At 43.2% G+C, this 21302-nt stretch overlaps 1 protein-coding gene across 6 annotated transcripts in view; it reads right to left on the bottom strand.

Annotated features, from left to right (window-relative positions):
• LOC138268178 (oocyte zinc finger protein XlCOF6-like) overlaps positions 1-21302 on the bottom strand; it is a 310686-nt gene that overhangs the window by 223708 nt on the left and 65676 nt on the right. The window contains exon 1 of one of the 6 annotated variants that reach the window (XM_069217634.1): positions 20882-20965. The exons of 4 other annotated variants lie outside the window; for them this stretch is intronic. Coding sequence is in view for 1 of the 2 variants with exons in the window: in XM_069217616.1 (XP_069073717.1) it covers positions 19738-19788 (51 nt within the window). In the remaining variant the exon portion in view is untranslated. Of the gene's footprint in view, positions 1-19737; positions 19797-20881; positions 20966-21302 lie in introns of those variants that run through there. One more of the 6 variants, XM_069217616.1, reaches the window with a different exon arrangement.

The following is a 21302-nucleotide window of genomic DNA, read 5'->3' as shown; positions in this document are numbered from 1 at the left end:
CTAGTGTCTGCCAGAATTAAATATATTATGATCCAAAGATCTCGTCTGACCTTACATGCATATAGGAAAACCTTTACTGACAAGGGTAAGAAAGATGGGATTTCTTTTGAGACTTGGCTTTTGAGACCTGGCTGCATTCAGCTAAGAGAACTTGGGTTGAGTGAAAGGGAAGAAGACCAAGGATTTTGGAAGAGTGCACTAAAGAGCTCATGCACCTGGCCTGAAAAAAACAGTACCAAGCTGAAGGTAGTAGCTGCTGATTAGATAAAAGGGCTATAGAACCATGGCTATAAGAGCAAGAGAAAAGGAACAAGGGTACTCAGCAGGAACAGACATCGGAGAAGAATGTTCCAGTGCACAAGGCAAGAATAGCTAGAATTAAAGGTTCTTTCTCTTTCCTGAGGTGCAGGTCTAATACTGCTGCCAATCTAGACAGGGTGACTACGGGAGTGTTTACATTCTGAAAACAGAATGGAGGTAAGAATTCCTCCTCCACCATCTCACCCCCCGGAATGGGGTAATGGTTCTTCCACACACTTTGTGGTACTGGAAAGGACAATGCCCAACGTGGGCTAACTGATAGGGAATCGTTTATATTCCATGGACAACTCTGGAATTTATAATGACATGGACAGCCAACTCATCTAATTTTTGGGGGGTTTCAATATTTCTTGCTACAGCAGAGTCCAATATTTTGGCACTGTATGTAGAAGAGAACAGTCTTGATGTTGTAGGGGGAGTTTTTCATTTTCATTACCAAAAGATTTATTGTACTGATCCAGCTTTATCGCCTTTAATCATACAGGAACTTCCGACAAATGTTCAAATCTCTAAACCCATTGAAGAGGAGTTGTCATTTATTTAAGCACCCTTCCAAGAGGCAGAGAAAAACGAGGCAATACGTTCTCTTGTTACTCACAAGACCTTGCGGGGTCTATGGTTTTTCATTAGAACAGTGCGAGTCCCATGTAGTAGAGCCTACAACTGTATTTAAGAGCTTGCTGGCTGGTGGAAGGGTTCACCATCATTTAATAGATGTATATTATTATATTTCTTGAAACCATTTAATGGAACAAACATCCAAGTTCTCACTGGTCCACATTGCTGCTTAAATATGATTACAAAATTCTGGCCAACGAAAAACAGCAAGTTACATTATCACTTGAGCACCACATTTAATCAATCAGGATCAATATGGTTACAAAGTAGAAAAATGTAGTTGGGAATTAAAGTAACAAAGATGAAATTATCTATTCAAAAAGATGAAAGCAATAATTGAAAGGGACTATCACTTTCAAACACTGACAGAAGTTTCTTTAATCAAAATGAGTGCGCTTCTAAGATTCCTTGAGTTTTGCAACACGCCTGTGTACTTTGTATGTAATTCTTATGGCAAGTAACAGCCCCTTAAATGGAAACAAACAAGCCAGAATCTGCTTGTAGTGGTTATATACACACACCCAAGCAAGGATAAGGAGGCTTGGGATTACCTGCTCTAATGTTTATTAAGTAGCAGAACATGGATCAACTTATATATGATATTGTGGGACTTCGCACGAGAATTCCTCAAATATTCAATGTATTATTTTATCCAAGAGATAGGGATCCAAGTACCACATTTTGTGAGCAGAATGTGAAATCTGAAGCTAGTTTGGTGTAGATCACAAGTTTCTTTAGTAGAGAGGCAGAAATCCATTTTTAGAAGCTCAAACACCCATCAGATCCATGCAGAAACTAAATTGATAGAGCATGAATTTAGGTCCCCGGTATGCAACCAAGTGGGAGCAGACCGGATAAGGAATAATTTGTATGACATAAGGCTAAGGTTTACTGAGCACACAAGGTGGTTTTCATTCATCTGTCCCCAGATGCTAAATAGATTACATGCTCTCCATATGCAGGATTTAGAGGCCACAGAGGACGATATTAAGAAAGTGATTGTATGGCAGTCTCTTTTAAAATGTATTTATCAGAAGTACCATGCTTGTTTCAGTATAGGTAAATGATTGAGCAACAGGCTTTCAGAGATCCTCTTCCAGTACTGTCTGGAGTATGCAGAATGTAGGAAGTGCTTCACGTCATCGAATTAAAACTATGGTTGGCTTCCAAACTAGCTGCTAGATCAGTAAAAAGAAGCTTATGGAAATTGAGTTTGCCACCAGATTTTGTAATGTGGTTAAATGAGATGAAGACAGCATAGAACTCAGAGAAGAGCAGTAATGAGGCTGTGAAATGAGAGATGGAGCCTTACCTAAATTTGAAGAATATTTTCACAGTATATACCGTTTTGTAATGCATGAAAACAATGAGATAATTTGGCACAATAGATATTGATCTAGAACTGTTCTGTTATTTCTTCTTGATTGCTTAACAGTTGGGAGTTTTAGGATTCCTAGAGAAAATGATAGGGGAGGGATCCCACTAATCTGCCAGCCTTGCTAGGATTTGCTTGACTAATAACTGACTAAGTATGGATTTTCTCAGACCCTGAGTGCCAAAGGCTTAGGTTCCTGGGATGCTCCTGTTCTCACCATGGGATGCATCACCAAATGCTGTATTTGCAAATGGCAGAATTTGTCTTTTTTAGTTCTTCAAAATTCCACCTCAAAATCTTCAAAGCTCTGAATATCGCCCCTCTTAAAGAGTGAGCCCAACTGGGAGCTCTTAATGTCGAACCATAATTGCGATGCCTAAACATCAACACTTGATGAAAAGTCTAGTTTTAGCAAAAAGTGGTATATAGGGAAATGGAAATTACGTGAAGTTCCTAGGTGTAACTGCTTTGTCTCAGGTGTCACCCTAGTCACTAGTGAGGCACACAGTCCCCAGTTCCAATGCCATTTGGCTAGCCATAGTGCTATCCACAGTGCAGCACCCAAAATTCTGTTTATGAAACACTACTGTTTAACAGTTTGCATTTTATGACATTCCCAAAAGTCTCTAGAAATTCTATCACACATTCCATACAAATCTTCAGTACTTGTCCAGTTCTTGCTATAACACGGAAGAGTTAGACCATCTAGTCTGACATGCATTTATACATTTTTTAGTTCAGGATGGTGCGCCAGGCTGAGATATTGCATGCAACCGTCATTGGACTTAGTTCATATTAAGAGACTTAGATGTAGGTGCGTTAATGTCCATGGAGATTTGTTTTACGATTCAATGTTCATATTTCTTTTTTACCATCATGCTAGCAGTCACATTGAGCACTTCTAAATAATCACCAGATGTAGGCCTGTTAAGATACAGTAAATGCCACACCTGCAAATTTACATCTGACACTAAAACCATTGAGGCAGTAGAGGTCAAAATAGAATTGAGAGGTCATTCAAATTGTAAAGATAAAAATGTGATATACATCATCATTTGTTCATGTGATCGTATATATGTGGGACAAACTACCCAAATGGTGAAGCAAAGGATCAGCTAAAATCGGAGCAGGATACAATGCCCAACCACTGGTTAAACACTACATGGAGTCACAATACACAGAGGACACGCTACGGTGGTACATGCATGAAGTTGTCAAACCAGTCCTCAGTGGAGGGACTTTCAAAGAACTATTACGTGTTCATGAAAGCAGCTGGATGGACTGCCTCAAAAGCACTTAAAATGAATTAAAAGATGCAAGCGAATTACAAAGGTTGGCGGCTACTCTGACTCAAATATGACGTTCCAATGAGATGATTTTTGTTTGGAAACACAGACAGTTATAACAATATTCTTAATGGACTTAGGGCCAGATGTACCATCACGGCCCATTGCGATTCGGTAATAGCGATTTTTAAGAAATCGCTATTACCGACTCGCAAAGGGCCATGTATCACATTTGCGAATCGGTATTAGCGATTTCTTAAAAATCGCAAATGCTATTACTAAATTGCAAATTGCGATACCGGCCCCATTCGCAGCTATTGGCCTGTTGGCCCATAGCTGCAAATTTTTTGCATTTCCAAAATTGCGATTTCTGAACCAGAAATCGCAATTTTGGAAATGCAAAAGGCCAGGGTGCTGGATGCCACCTCTCCTGCACCCCAATTATTTTATTTTTTTAACATGTAAGGTACACACATGCCAAAAGGGCATGTGTGCTTTACATGTTCAATTTAAAAATGCAGTTTTACTGCATTTTTAAATTTTGCACCAGGTTACCACCTGGTTGCAGATCATGGTATTTTGCATGTGCAAAATACCATTCTGCGAAAAATCACAATTTGCAATTTTTTGCAGCATTGCCTTGCGACCTGGATTTTGTGAATCGCAAATTGCGATTCGCAAAATCCAGGTCGCAGCGCTAAAAAATTGCAATTTTTGCGATTTCTACTTTGTGGTCTGCAAATGCCTTTCATGCATTGCAGACCACTATTTTGCACTCACAAACGGCCGATTTTACTGTTTGCGAGTGCAAAATATTTTCATACATCTGGCCCTTAGTAATTGAAAAACTATTTGACACAAGTGAATATATTAAGTGTTCATCATTTTACCTAGGATTAGTGAAGTTGCTTATGGTTCACCACTGCAATCAGGATCAGTGGAATTGTTCATGGTTCAGATCGAGCTGGACCACGAGCAGCACTAAGAGGAGATGATCATGGTTCAGAATACGCTGAATAAGGCCAAACAATTTATTTTTCTCCCTTCCTTCCTCTTTTTAACTCCACACCCTCCTCTTTTGTTCTTACCCATTTCTCCATTCACATATGCAGCAATACTAAGGAGTAGTTAGTATTACAGACACAGAGTGATCAATGCAAGATGGCCTCCACAGTTAGCAGTCTAGTCTTTTGAGACCGCCCCACAAATAACAGCACAGCTGCTCCATGCGCACTGTTCAAGTCAGGGGCAGTGGAGAAACGAAAGCACAAGCAGTAATAACTTTAATATTGACTCCAATTTAGTTGGTGCTTGGCGGAGCAGTGTCAACTTGCGAGGTGAGAATTGTTACAATGTGGTGAACCAGCAAAGTTTTACTATTTATTTCTTATATCTGGGTTAATGGCTCACACAGACCCCCGGTGGGATTTACAAAAATTATTACTTCTATTCATGTTGATGAGATCCCCTCTTACCAGTGGTAAGAGCTCATGCTGGCCCTGCGGGGTGTGATATATAATCCTTGCTCCATGCGTGAAGACACACAACTATATAAACTGATCCTCCATTACACTAAATAATTGTCCCTGCACAAGACAGTAAGTGAAAGAATGGTGCAACACCATTATAAGCAACTACAATGCACTGAATAGATATGATCTCCAATTAACAGGATGTGTACAGGCTGGAAAAAAGACTTAACATGGATATACAGTCAGGATATGTCCTTCACAGGTTTTCACATTGACTCTGTACATGTAGTAGGATGATGTCTTGAGAATGTTTTACTTCCAAGACAGAAAAAGTGAATTATCCCTATTACATAACCCGTGCTTTATGTGTTTATTTTTTTTACAGTGGGGATTTTTGTTGAGCCTAGCAAGTGATGCAACACATAACTCTAGACTCAGCTAAGAGGTATGTCCCGAAGGTTTCCAAACATGTAACGCAGAGATAGCAATAGATCTATGTGGTTAACTGATGTTCTCTATAATTTACTTCTGTAGGTGTTATATCAGACGCCATTCTCTATTCTGAAGAGACCCACAAAAATTAGTTTATGGGTCAAATTGTAGACACTGGAGTGGGAATCATCCAACAGGAATAGGATCAAGTTCGGAATCAGTATTTGTACTAGAATGAGTATTTTAATTGTAGATATACCTGATTGTATATATGTATCATATTTTAAATGTCTCACTACTGCACCTACGAGCACTGCGACGTCTGCACATTTTTTTGTAATAATTAGGCACCTACTGGAAGAATAAATAAACTGTGATTAATGTTGATAATCTATATTGCAGTGTACTTTAACCTCATGGGACGCTGTAAATGAGACCCATGAAACCAATTATGTTTATGTTTTCACTTCTAAGTAACCCCATATTTGTTGAAGTGTCATTGGATGCAGAGTAGATTTAACTGCCACAACTCTGGAATACCAAGATGTCCAAGCAGTGACATAGCTTGTTTTCAAAGGAAGCTACTCCTAACTCTATTCTCATTTGGAAAAGGAGCGCAGCAAGCATTAGATTTAATGGGACCCTAAAGGTTGTAATTACAACATTGCTTGTTTCTAAACAATCCCATATTGCTGCGGAAAACACAGCCTCGGCCCCATATACTTTCAATGCAAAATCTATATTGAGTACACAATATTTGGTCTTGAATCTTGATAGTTTATTAACATTTGTATGCAAAATGGCAGCTTTCTGAGTTAGCTCTGTACATGACAAACTCTCTTTATAACTAACTAATCAAAGGCTACAACCTTTAACACCTTAATATTACTGCAAAATACTTTTGAGTGCTGATTAAACTAGTTCCTATTAATTTTATTAAAAGATCTTTGTTTTAGCAATGACGCAATGATTTAAAAACTAAATAGGCACATAGATTAACTGGTTCTGTGCCGAGGACGTAGTGGTTACGTCCTTCGGCACAGTGCTGTTGTGCCGAGGACGTAACCATTACGTCCTCGGCACACAGCCCAGAGGGAGCGCTCTCGCTCCCTCTGTGTGCTTCCCCCCCACCCTCCCAAAGGCAGGGATGGAAGGGGAAGCCCTTCCCCTTCCACCCCCGACCCCCTCTTTGCATTTCTCTTTCGATCACATGGGGGAGGCCCGGATAGGCTTCAAAGGGAAGGAAATTTATTTCCTTCCCTTTGAAGTCTCTCCAAGCGTTTCAAAAGCCGGATTGCTTGCAATCCGGCTTTTGAAACGCCCACTAGACACCAGGGATGTTAAATAGACATAAGGGAGCAACCCCTTGGGCAAGGGTCGCTCCCAGGGGGGGGGGGCATTTTTTGGGAAGGCCTTTTCTGCCCCGCAGATCGGCCTATTATTAGGCCGATCTGCCCCCAGGGGGGCAGAAACCTCTAGGCACCAGGGATTTTTTTTTTGTTTTGTTTTACAGATGGGGAGCGACCCCTTGGACAAGGGTCGCTCCCCTGCAGGGGAAAATTGTATTTAGGCCATTTCTGCCCCCTTTGGGGGCAGATCGGCCGATTTTTGCTACGCCAATCTGCCCCCAAGGGGCGCAGGAACCACTAGGCACTGGGGATTTTTTTTTTGGCGCCAATGTCATGCAGGGGGAGTGACCCCGTAGGCATGGGTCGCTCACGGGGGGGGCAAATTTATTTTAGGCCATTTCTGCCCCCCGGGAGCAGATCGGCCTATTGTTATTAGGCCGATCTGCCCCCGGGGGGGGGGCAGAAACCTCTAGGCACCAGGGCAAATTTTTTTTTGTGTTTTTTTTTGTGTTTGTTTGTTTTTTTAGAGATGGGGAGCGACCCATTAGGCAAGGGTCGCTCCCCTGGGGTGCAAATTGTATTTAGACCATTTCTGCCCCCCTTGGGGGCAGATTGGCCGATTTTAGGTCAAACCACAAGGCACCGCAGATTTTTTTTTTGGCGCCAATGTCACGCAGGGGGAGCGACCCCGTAGGCAAGGGTCGCTCCCTGGGGGGGGGTTTGGGGGCAAATTTATTTTAGGCCATTTCTGCCCCCCCCGGGGGCAGATCGGCCTATTGTTTTTAGACCGATCTGCCACCAGGGGGGGCAGAAACCTCTAGGCGCCAGGGAAATTATTTTTTTGTGTTTTTTTTGGTTTGTTTGTTTTTTTAGAGATGGGGAGCAACCCATTAGGCAAGGGTCACTCCCCTGGGGGGCAAATTGTATTTAGACCATTTCTGCCCCCCTTGGGGGCAGAAACCACTAGGCAGCGGGGATTTTTTTTTGGGCGCCAATGTCACGCAGGGGGAGTGACCCCGTAGGCAAGGGTCGCTCCAGGGGGGGGGGGGGGGGGGGTTTGGGGGGGCAAATTTATTTTAGGCCATTTCTGCCCCCCCTGGGGCCGGCGGAGCTAGAGGCCAAAATCCACAGGTAGGCACTGTTTTCTATGAAAAAATGTGATGTGTCCACGTTGTGTTTTGGGCCATTTCCTGTCGCGGGCGCTAGGCCTTCCCACACAAGTGAGGTATCATTTTTATCGGGAGACTTGGGGGAACGCTAGGTGGAAGGTAATTTGTGGCTCCTCTCAGATTCCAGAACTTTCTGTCACCGAAATGTGAGGAAAACGTGTTTTTTTAGCCAAATTTTGAGGTTTGCAAAGGATTCTGGATAACAGAACCTGGTGAGAGCCCCACAAGTCACCCCATCTTGGATTCCCCTAGGTCTCTAGTTTTCAAAAATGCTCAGGTTTGGTCGGTTTCCCTAGGTGCGGGCTGAGCTAGAGGCCAAAATCTACAGGTAGGCTCTTTGCAAAAAACACCTCTGTTTTCTTTAAAAAAAATTGATGTGTCGATGTTGTGTTTTGGGGCGTTTCCTGTCATGGGCGCTAGGCCTAACCACACAAGTGAGGTATCATTTTTATCGGGAGACTTGGGGGAACGCTGGGTGGAAAGAAATTTGTGGCTCCTCTCTGATTCCAGAAATTTCTGTCACCGAAATGTGAGGAAAACGTGTTTTTTTAGCCAAATTTTGAGTTTTGCAAAGGATTCTGGGTAACAGAACCTGGTCAGAGCCCCACAAGTCACCCCATCTTGGATTCCCCTAGGTCTCTAGTTTTCAAAAATGCACAGGTTTGGTAGGTTTCCCTAGGTGCCGGCTGAGCTAGAGGCCAAAATCTACAGGTAGGCACTTTGCAAAAAACACCTCTGTTTTCTTTCACAAAATGCGATGTGTCCACGTTGCGTTTTGGGGCGTTTCCTGTCGTGGGCGCTAGGCCTACCCACACAAGTGAGGTATCATTTTTATCGGGAGACTTGGGGGAACATAGATTAGCAAAACAAGTGTTATTGCCCCTTGTCTTTCTCTAAATTTTTTCCTTCCAAATATAAGAGAGTGTGTAAAAAAAGACATCTATTTGAGAAATGCCCTGTAATTCACATGCTAGTATGGTCACCATGGAATTCAGAGATGTGCAAATAACCACTGCTCCTCAACACCTTATCTTGTGCCCTTTTTGGAAATACAAAGGTTTTCTTGATAGCTATTTTTCACTCTTTATATTTCAGCAAATGAATTGCTGTATACCCGGTATAGAATGAAAACGTACTGCAGGGTGCAGCTCATTTATTGGCTCTGGGTACCTAGGGATCTTGATGAACCTACAAGCCCTATATATCCCAGCAACCAGAGGAGTCCAGCAGACGTAATGGTATATTGCTTTTGAAAATCTGACATTGCAAGAAAAAGTTACAGAGTAAAACGTAGAGAAAAATTGATGTTTTTGTCACCTCAATTTCAATATTTTTCTTTTTCAGTTGTTATTTTCTGTAGGAAACCCTTGTAGGATCCACACAAATGACCCCTTGCTGAATTCAGAATTTTGTCTACGTTTCAGAAATGTTTAGGTTTCTGGGATCCAGCATTGGTTTCACGCCCATTTCTGTCACTGACTGGAAGGAGGCTGAAAGCAGATTTTTTTTTTTTAAATGGGGTATGTCCCAGTAAAATGGCAAATTTGTGTTGAAAAATTGGGTTTTCTGATTCAAGTCTGCCTGTTACTGAAAGCTGGGAAGCTGGTGATTTTAGCACCTCAAATCCTTTGTTGATGCCATTTTCAGGGAAAACACCACAAGCCTTCTTCTGCAGCCACTTTTTCCAATTTCTTTTTAAAAAAATGAAATTTTCACTGTATTTTGGCTAATTTCTTGGCCTCCTTCAGGGGAACCCACAAAGTCTGGGTACCTCTAGAATCCCTAGGATGTTGGAAAAAAAGGACGCAAATTTGGCTTGGCTAGCTTATGTGGACAAAAAGTTATGAGGGCCTAAGCACGAACTGCCCCAAATAGCCAAAAAAAGGCTCGGCACAGGAGGGGGAAAAGGCCTGGCAGCGAAGGGGTTAAGGGGAAACCTGATTTTGTAGGTGGCACTAACGGAGTTAACAGACTCAGACATCAAAACTATTGAAGATTCAATATCTGTGAAGGTTGATAATCAAATAAAGTAATATTAAGGTGGTCACAGAACTCCTAGAAGGGCATTAACCCAGGCTGTATTATAGACAAGCCTCTTAGATCAGTCAAAATCTCAAAATAACAATTTCTTGATGAGGTTATTTTCTCAGAGTAAAACATCTGGCTTACTCCTAACAATCTACTTTTTCATATTTATCAGTTGTGACATTTGTAGCAGTACTTAATCCTTAGTAGAGTGAGAGCACTGTTTGTGTTCAGATCTACACAATTTAGTCTTTGCAACTTTCAACTCTTGTAATTAGCATGGAGTTGATTTATGGCTCAGAAAGGAAGATGAGCTTGTTCAGGGTATCTGCTGATTAATATATGTACTGAGCCATGGGTTAGACAGAACACATTGTTCCTCAATTTGAAGGTGTGAGCAGAGAGGAAATCTTTAAACTGATGCTTTACTTTATTTGGTGTTAGTGTTTTTCATTGTTGTGAAACAAATGTTCTGTTGTTTGATGCATATGAGAGCCCTAAAGAATGTTCACAAAAGTAATCACACCAAGGGCATAGATCAATAGATACGTCAGTGTTAAACCTGTTAGTCTTAGGGTGGTCTTCCCCCAAACTGTTTGCCTTCTTTATTCTACTTTTACTAATTTGTTTTTGTTGGCCTAAGGACTCTGGGCACATTACCATTTCTAACCAGTGTTAAAGTGCATGTGCTCACTCCTCTAAAACATGGCAACATTGGTGTATCTACAATTGGCTTATTTAATTTATTTATAAGTCCCTAATAAAGTGCACTATATGTGACCAGGGCCTGTAAATTTTATGTCAAGATCGGAGGCTCCCATTATGCTTCTCTAATCTTACTTTAATTAAACAGCAGCAGTCAAGAAACTACAATTCCCATGAGGCTAAGCAAAAAAAAAAGCAACGGGAATGAAAAACGTACCATAATAACAGCCAATCATAGTCCTGTCCATAGTATAATCACCCTACTTAACTGCGAACAGCCCTCTTTTCTTGCAGTTAAGATAAATGCTTCTTTATACATATTTCCATTTAATATAATACACGTTTATGCTTATTTAGCTCTGTGATACTAATTATATTGTTATTTTACTGATTCTTTCATAAGCCCTCCTGCGCATTCTTAACATTCCATAGCTCGCGCTTCCTTCATGCATTACCAATGCTCTTAATGGTCGCTTTTTGTTACCTCACTAACTGCCACTCTACAGTTTTGCCGCATTCACCAAGCTTTCTAGCCTTGTCTCCAGTTTCTCTCTCACACGCGAGGAACACTTTTGTCTTCTTGTGTCGGAAGACCTGCCTGCCTCTCCTGCCTCCGACCTGCCATGTGCCTTCAAGCGGGCTTCATCTCCTTGCTGCACGTCAAAAGAGGAGCGGCCTTCCTCTATTCCTCTGCCCCAGGCAAGAGTCTTTGTGCCTCCATGGACGTGTTTTGGCCATTATCTCCTCCTCCTTTGTGCTCTGAGCTATTTGTAACCCTTTCTTGCCCATTACTTTCTTAAAACCCACTTGACATTTATTTCATTATGGAAATTGATAGTTCTCCCCTCATGGGGGATAATAATGATGAGGATAACATTTAAAAAAAGGATTTAAGTGATTTTATTCACAATTCGGTTGAACAGGCCAGTGTGGCCTGAATGGACAAAATGTAAAAAATTTAGAGTACTCTGTAAAGATCAAAATCTTTTTTGCCCCATTCTGTGGGGGAAAGCAAAAAATTTACATTTATGACTATTTCTTCTAATAAATCACAAATTTATGTCAGCCCTTCTGGCGCTTCACTGACCGATGAGAATTCCTCACCCCAGATAGAGGACTTAAATCCTCCCAGCCCTCCTACCAAGAAGGGGAATTCTACTAATCATTCCAAGTGCAGATCTAAATCAAAAAATTTACAGAATGGGCCAACTCAAATTATTATTTCAAAAATTCTGGATACAAATGATGATATGGGTGACACAGACGACTCTTCTGATAAATTGGGCGATAAAGATTCTCCCTCCCCTCCTCCCAAAAAAGCTAAAATTTCCCCTTCTTTCTCTGACCCTTTCATTACCAAAACTATTTTAAACCCTGAAGGAGCCCCTATGTTTGATCCTAGCCTCATCCACCATTCCAATTCTACCAAATAGTTTCCGACATTACAACACCTCTAGATTACGACAACCACTTGACAAACAGACCAGGCTCAAATTAAGATCTGAATGCCCTAGACCTTCTTTAGCTTTCAATATTACATCCACTCCATCGACAGATCAACCCCTCCTTACTTTCTTTTGTAAATTCGGTAAGGATCTTCGCAAGGGGATTGACAAAGCCTGGTCAACCTGCCAAGATAAACTACTTGACTTGGTGGGTCCTTTAGCCCGCATCTTTGACAAGGCAGAGGCAGCCAGACTGGAAAATACAGACGTTGACCCTTTGGACCTTTCTCTTTAGATCCAGAGAGCTTTCTACCTTCTGGAAAATACTAATGCAGCCATGGCTCATGCAAGGAGAAAGGGACATGTACTCAAATTAGACCCTGACAAATCTGGCAACACTTGACGGTGGCATTAAGGCGGATGGTCTTTTATTCAGGGAGTACTTCATCAAGGATCTAAGTAGCTATGTCACTATGTTCTCCTCAATAGACAAAGTTCAACAGTCTCTCAAGAAAGTCTTCACCCAGCTGGTTTTTGCATGGGCTGGTAGAGGCAGGTGCTGCCTTACCAGCCGGTCCTACTGCCAACAAGTAGGGGGCCATCTTCAGTTTTTTTCTTTCAAAATGGAAAACAATAACTGCAGATCCATGGGTTCTAAACACAATGCAGGTCATTTAATAGAGTTTTAATAAGTCACTTATCAAACTGTGGTCCCTCATCCTCCTAATTTCTCCTCAGACATATCCACTCTAATTTCCAAGGAAGTCTGTTCTCTTTAACCAAAGAAAGCAATTCAACTCACAGACACAGATCCTTCAGGTTTCATAAGCTCTTTATTTCTAGTCCAAAAGAAAAACAAGGAAATGAGACTGATTATCAACCTCAGAACTTTCAACCGATTAGTCATTTACCTTAATTTCAAAATGGAGACAATAGTACATCTCAGAGATGCTCTACTTCAGTTCGATTACATGGTGCCACTAGATCTTCAGGATGCATATCTCACCATTCCCTTTTATATAGACCGAGGAAAAGTCTTCCAATTTCAGTGGCAGGGAAAAACTTACCAGTTTTCTTCCCTTCCTTTTGGTCTTCCGTCAGCACCATGGTGCTTTACAAAGGTAATGAAACCAATAGTGGCACATCTCACATCTCTAGGCATCTGGCTAATTAGGTACTGTAGTGAATCCTAGTTTGTTTTAACGGGATAACAGGAGTTAGCTTAGCCGTAGGCTTGTAAACTTGTGCCCCCGTCACCCAGTGACTTTTAACCTACTTAGCTTGCTCTGTCTTAGTCCATTTAATTATTTATTTCCTTTAAGATAGCGGCCTTGTTTATAGTTAGGCCACTTGTTATGGGTTCTATTATCAGTGTCACTGCGCCAAGGCGTCAAGATCAAGCACGAAAGACAAACATACAGTAGGTATTCACACTTAGGGATTTTCCCTCTCTATACTTTCGAGGGATTGTTGATATTAATTGCCATCCCAAGCATGCCTGTTATCTATTGTTATGAATAACACTTATATCAGAGGACCTTGTAGATCTGTATAAATACAACACACTTTAGACAGATAATCAGAGGGATTCCGACCAGAGGGCATCGCCACCATCGCTGATACCGATGCTGCAGTCATCTTGACGCTGACCCAGTCTTCGTGTCCCTGTGGAGTCTGAGATAGAGACCTCATTCCAAGGTAACAAGGGTTGGGGGCTCCTTTCATGGACACGGTCTTTGGCAGATTAGGTTTAACAAACCCAGCTCTCGTTCTAGGTAGGAGGTTAGAACTATTCTCCTTAGGGTATTAGGGCTTATTCCATCTTATACATATACATATATTTCTTTCATATATTACACAATGGTGGGGGTCTTTATAACAATGACTCTCTTCTGCACAATACTGTTGCTTGGTATATTCATTATCCTAATCATTGCAGTTCATGCAACTTATCACAAATTGCAGTTATGTTGAATAAAAACTATTATAACTTCACTGCATCTGTGTTATTGCCTTTGTTTGTATGAGACATAATAAATCTGTGAGAAAAGGGTAATTTCCGTTTAACCACGACAACCCTGAGATATTGTACTTTGAGTCCATGCGTAAGCGACTGCTACAAATCACCTTTTACTATTATGTTTTTGATGAGGTACTGCTAGTAAGCCGGTAAGGTTTGGACAACAGTTACAACTAGTTGTAGGAAGAGACTCAGGGGGTTATTCTAACTTTGGAGGAGTGTTAATCCGTCCCAAAAGTGACGGTAAAGTGACGGATATACCACCAGCCGTATTACGAGTTCCACAGGATATAATGGACTCGTAATACGGCTGGTGGTAAATCCGTCACTTTTCCGTCACTTTTGGGACGGATTAACACCTCCTCCAAAGTTAGAATAACCCCCTTAGTCACCTACAAACGAATGTACTGTCATCCTGAGACCAGCAGTCTTGCTCAGAGCAAGAGTCCGAACTACGACATGGCGCCACCAACGATGGTGTTTAGGCACTAATTTACGGTTACCCTGACTATCACTGTCTCACAGACAAGAGGTACCCTAAGTACCTTTATACGGAGACGTCCGTGGTCTTTGGGAGAATCCTCCTCAGCTGAACAGGCAACACCTAATTAAGCTGTAGGTTGTTCGAGTTCGAACTCATCAAAAGGAAAAGCTTCCCCTATTTTTTGGTGTTCCGTTTCTCTAAACAACTATGGCTAATACCATAGACATTCCTGCAAATGCTAGACATGCACTTACACAACATTAAATAGCGCATGGCCTTACAGAAGAGGGTGGGGATGTTACCTTGATTATAGAAGCGACTGAAGCCTACCAAACAGAAACGTTTTACTGTTGGGTTACCTTTCCTGAGGCTGACCAACAAACGCACACATTTCACACATATGACATTGCGAACGTACCTGTAAGATACGAAGCATACCAGTATCATGAAATATCGCTCACATATCAAGAGCATCAGAACTGGTTTGAAGACGCCCTTCCACATGTACTAAGACGGGTGAGGCTAGGTCCTTTAAGTAATGAGGGACCTACATGGCCTATGTTTGCCACATATACACCTCACCCAGGCATACAGAATATGCCGATCGCAGATTTACGAATATTATATAATGAATTAGTGGCATTATATAGACGATTGGTTCAGTTCGTAATGCGAACATTGAACACTACACCAGCGCGTCCAGCACCACCAGTAGCTGGTGGATATCAATTGGCTACTGGGATTAATCCACAAACAGTGCATACTATTATGGGTAAGGTGCCCACGGAACGGGAAAAAATACCGTTCTGGATTGCCCAGAAAACAAATCAGCTGGAAGCTGTGTTCCTCCATACGGGGCCACAGGAAAAACATAGATTGCTCACTATGTGCTTGCCGTTTGGGATGGTTCCCTCGGTGGATGAATGTGCCACATGGGGTACAGTCTTCGCTGCCGTTTATACTACAACACATGGTACCCCCACACTTGCCAATTTACCGGAAGTGTTAAAACAAATACAAAATGAACACGGGCCGCACCGGCCCTGGATTTGGGGATGAAATTGATGCGTAACTTTGACGCCGTCTCCTCGATAATACTAAGTAATATTAAAGGGGAAGCGGTAGCACTGGAAATACGCCAGCGTCTCCGGGAAACTCCAAATATGGAACAAGAGAGACAGCTGCCGAAAATAATATCCGATACCTATACTAGTATAGGACGGGATAGTTTGGGAGCCAAACCTAAAAAATTTGAATTACCAAGTACCACCCATAAGGAGGGTACAAAGCAGGCACAAGAGGGCTCGAAGAAGCGCTGGGACAAACAAAAAGATTTAAAAGACAGAAGAAATAAAAGAGCTGATTCTCCACATCCGGAGTACTCCGAAAGGAGGTATAATCTCAGAAATAGGGATAACATTAGAACTCCAGACAGGTATACTGATTCACGTCCTTCTCGTTCCTTTCAGGACGCACCGGATAAACGTAGCGAGAGAGGGGGCCGTCAAGATCGACATCCGGAATACGTGAAAGAAAAAAAAGACTCGCCACAGTCTACCATTAAAAAAGAAGAATGACATTCTCCTCATGAGTCAGAATTCTCACACACTATCTCATCTTCACATCACTTGCTCTCTTCTTTTACACTGGGATTTTATAATAAAGAAAAACAACTCCATTATGACTCCCACTCAACAAATAGAATTTCTGGGCTTCTTGGTGAATTGAGCAACCGCTACTCTACACCTTCGTCAACAAAAAGTGAAAACCAGCAAGGCAGAAATCCTTCAAACTCTCCACAGTAAAACAAATCTCTCTCAGATCTCTAGCCGGTTTACTGGTCTCCTCTCTTCATCCAATTCAGGCTATCTTCCCGGGTCCCCTACATTACAGAGCCCTTCAACGTCTAAATATTCAACATCTCAGAAAAGGTCTTGCTTATTCCGATCTTGTCAACATAGGTCCAGGGTCTTGTTCCGAACTTCAATGGTGGATAGACCATGTAGACACTTGGAACAGCAGGACTATCTTCGCATCAGCCCCAGATCTTGCATTAGAATCACATGCATGCAAGCCTATCATGTTGAGGTGCCCGTTGTGATTCAATCTCGACTGGAGGTACTTGGTCCATCAAGGAGTCCAAATTGCATATTAATTGTTAAGAAATGCTTGCCGCCTCTTTTGCAATCAAACGCCTGGCAAAAGACAAAAAACAGTGTTCCATATGGACAATGTGCCGGCTGTCTGTTACATCAACCATTTAGGAGGCACCAGATCAAAGCCACTGGCGGACTTGGCAAAAAGTCTGTGGGAATTTTGTCTACTCAACAGGATTTCTCTCACAGCAGAATATTTTACGGGTAGTCTCAACGCAACCGCAGATTGGCACTCCCGTTTCCTTCGAGACTACAGCTAATGAAAACTTTATCCCTCTGTATTTCAGTCACTCCTGCACAAATGGGGTCCTTTTTCTATTGATCTCTTTGCTTTCCGCTTGAATTCCCACTTACCTCTTTTGTTCAGTTGGCGCCCAGATCCCCTCACCTTAGCTTCGGATGCTTCCCTTCAGGACTGGTCCATATCAGTCAGGTATGCCTTTCCTCCTTTTCTCATGATCACAAGAGCCCTCACCCAGGTCAGACATCAAACGGGCACAATAGTAATAGTGGTTCCTTTCTGGCAATCTCAAGTGTGGTTCCCTCCTCTTTTAGTAGTGACAATCGACTTCCCAGTATTGTTTCCATCCTTTCCTTCTGGATTGCTTAAGCTATACCCACAACTTGGTACTTGACAAATCCTCCCTCTTTTAGCTTGGAAAGTATCGGGTCAGGCCAATCTGCCAGCCTTATTTCATCAGAAGCTACATAATTCATTAACCAAGCCGGGGCTCAAGGTACCAGAAAAGTTTACAATTCCACCTGGACACTTGGGGCCTCATTACGACCCTGGTGGTCATGAGACAGCCAGAGCCACGATGGAGGTTGGACCGCCGCCAAAGCAGTGGTCCGGCCTCCACATTACCACCGTGGCGGAGCTGTCACTGTTGGACCACTGACACCGCCAGGTTGTCGACAGCATGGCGGTGCCGGCGGTCTCAATCCGTCAGGGCGCTGCCTTGGGGATTACAAGTCCCCTTACCGCCAGCCTTTGCATGGCGGTAGCCCCACCATGCAAAGGCTGGCAGAAAGGGGGTACCGGTGGCCCTATGGGGGCCCATGCGCTTGGCATGGGCTGTGCAGGGGTCCCCATAGACAGCCCAGTCGCACTTTTCGCTGCCCAAATTATGGGAAGTGAAAAACATGATGGGTGTTGTCGCACCCGACACACCACCACATTTGTGTCAGCTAAATTATGTGTCAGCGTCAATGTTAAGGCCCTGTTCCCGCTGGGCCGGTGGGTAAAAACACTGTTTCTGCCCGCTGGCCCAGAAGGCAACTATTAATAGGGCCAGTGGGTGGAAGACCGGCGTGGCGGTCTTCCATGCAAATGAGTTTGACGGGCAGCCTCCGCTGCCCACCAAACTCATAAAGAGGGCCCACATAAGTCATCTCGATCCCTTTTCAGCCTATTTAACCTATGTTATAAATTTTCTACCAGCAGAAGCCAGTGCAGGTAAGCCTTACTGAACAATAAATCTATAAAGATGAGCAGTTTCCGTGTACCATACCTACATTAACGGAAAGCCAATGGGAGCACTCCCTCTCCTTTGTCGTCTTTTAAAGGGAGTAACATTTTCTATTCCTCCTCTACCCAAGTATTCAAAATTATGGGATGTAAATATTGTATTGAATTTGTCTTTATCTTGGCCTGATAATGCAGACATTTCTCTGAAAATGCATTCAGACAAACTCGCTATGTTGTTATGTCTTATTTCTATTGAACTCTTGTCAGATGTTAAAGCCTTGGTCATTTCCTCTCGTCAATTTACCCCAGCTGAAGTGTTGTTTTCTGCCAACAAACGCACTAAGAGTAATTTACGTTCTGCATTCTATCCTTATTTTCCTAATCAACCTAAACTTTGCATAGGACAATGTCTCAAAGTTTGCCAAGAACACACCTCCAAACTCAGAATGTCCTCTCATTCCCAACTCCTTATCTCCTTCCTTAAACCTCATAAACCGGTTTCTTCTCCAACTCTAGTTAGATGGGTCCGATGGGTCATGTCCCACGCAGGCATTGATACTTTAGTATTTGGGACTCATTCCCCTAGGGGTGCCATAGCCTCAAAAGATTTCTGGGTTGGCTCCAGACTTGAAGACATTCTGAGATCGGTTGACTGGTCCAATGATAATGTTTTTAGGACATTTTACTGTAAACCAGTTCACACAGAAACTTCTGTAGTAATTAACATGCTTTACAAAAGCAGAATAGGAGCCTCCTGTCTTGACATAACATGTAGATTTTCCTGGTAAACTAGGACGGAAAGTCTTCATTTTATTAATGACACAGAGGTGAGTATTATACTTCTCTAATCTTGCTTTAATTAAACAGTGGCAGTCAAGAAGCTACAATTCCCATGAGGATAAGCAAAAAACAGTGAATGGGAATGAAAAATGTAATGTAATAACAGCCAATCATAGTCCTTTCCATGGTATAATCACCATATTTGATTATGAACAGCCCTCTTTTTTTGTGCAAGAAGTTAATAAGTATCAGAAAACATAGGAAAAATAGACAATACAATATCAACTGTTAAAGTAAATGAAAATACTTCCTGACAAAAGTTCATAAAGTAATAGGCTCTCATTACAACCCTGGCGGTCGGTGATAAAGCAGCGGTAATACCGCCAACAGGCCAGCGGTAAAAAAAAGTGGAATTAGGACCATGGCGGAAACCGCTCAGACAGACAGCCACTTTAACACTCCGACTGCCACAGCGGTAGCAACAAGCACCACGGCGGTAACCCCCAACAGCCAGGCGGAAGACAATGTACCACCCACTGTATTAAGACAGGCCTACCCGCCACCTTTTCCGGGGCGGTACCAACGACATTAAAAGCACGGCGGAAACAAAACACAGAAGTCAAAGGACTCACCTCTGGACACTCAGGGAACAACCACGACGCCATGGAGCCCGAGTTGCACATTTTCCCCATGCTCGTCTACCTCTTCCTGCATTACGAGCACCAACGCCGAAGAAGACGACCTCGGTGAGTACTGCCGTCTAGCACACAAGGGAGGGGGGAGAAAAAACAGAGTGACACACACAAGCAACACCCCACCCCCAACACCATACACACAAGCAGATGCAGTAACATTGCATATTCACCCCCTACCCCTCAGGAATAATGCAAGGACAAAAAGATTGGAAAAAAGTGAGTGTAATACGATAAAATAACATGAAGAAGTGCATCAAAATACAAATGTATATACATATTTACAAATAGAGGGACACTGTCCATTCCTCAATGTCCGTGGGCCACAGGGCCACAACACATAGGCCAAGGCCCCACCTCACTCCTGCAACAACACGAGAGAACACTGCAGGGGCATCAGGTTGAAAACACACAGGCACCTCAGGGGGAGGGGAAATGGAGAGGGCACCTCAGCCAGAAGATGGTACAACGCCACTGGTCCTAGAGGGGGTGTAGACGGGTCTTGGAGACCGCGTCTTCCTTGCCCAGGATCCGCCATTGTTCGACAGGCTCCCTCGAGACGGCGTTGCGTTCCCCTGGCAACGAGGGGACGCTGCGCCGCAACAGCTGCGTCAACTTCTGGGTTCCGGCCCTTGAAAACAGGAAGGACGGCGATCCTGGGGAGCAGCACGCCACGGAGAGAACGCCGACCGCGGAGCAGCTACACAGGCAGCCACACCGAAGACACAGGAACCCGACACCAGAAGGGGTGAAGAGATGCTGGAAACGGCGAAAGGAGAGACGCCGAGGACGCGAGAACCCCGCCACGACCCCGGAGGGTCGTGGCTTCGGAAGGTACGGTCCCTCCTAGGGACAAAAGGGTCACGGGGTACCACGAGCACTGGGAAAGGGCACCAGGGAGGTGGGAGGAAGGCCGGGGAGGGTTAATGAGTCACAAGGGAAGGGGAAGGAAAGGAACTAGGAACTGCACAGACACCAGGAACCCCAAAACCCACCTGTGACACTCCCTCACTGACCCACCCTGCTTGCTGCCCTTCCCTGTATGAGCACGATACCCAAAACCCGTTTCCACAGAGGGACTTACCCGTCTCTTTCTTTTCCTTCATGCTCCCGGAATCTGAGTGAGAGGTCCGCATCTTCCACCATCAGGACAGACCAGAGGGAGAGGAAACCTAAGGAAGAAAGAAGAAAATTAAGAAGGACAGAAAACCCGAGACTTACCAGAAACCTATAAATAATGAACAAGTGAATATCCTGTGAATAGAAACAGAGAATAAAACTTAAAGCATAAAACCCATATACCACTTCTCTGACTCTGCTTGATCCGCTCGTATACCAGCCTACCACAGTGGTGTCAGAAGTGGGATTTCGAATTCCCTGGTGGGCTCACGAGCGAGATTCATCATGAGTGAATCCCCATCCCTTGAGGATATGATTAAGCAACTTGCAGAAGGACAAAGACATCTGCAGTTGGTGTGGGAAGCACACCAAAGAGAGGCCAAGGA

This window comes from Pleurodeles waltl, chromosome 2_1 (genome assembly GCF_031143425.1).
Source record: "Pleurodeles waltl isolate 20211129_DDA chromosome 2_1, aPleWal1.hap1.20221129, whole genome shotgun sequence".
Taxonomy (NCBI): Eukaryota; Metazoa; Chordata; class Amphibia; order Caudata; family Salamandridae; genus Pleurodeles; species Pleurodeles waltl.
The sequence above is the reverse complement of the archived record's forward strand: the minus strand, read 5'-3'. Positions and strand labels throughout refer to the sequence as shown.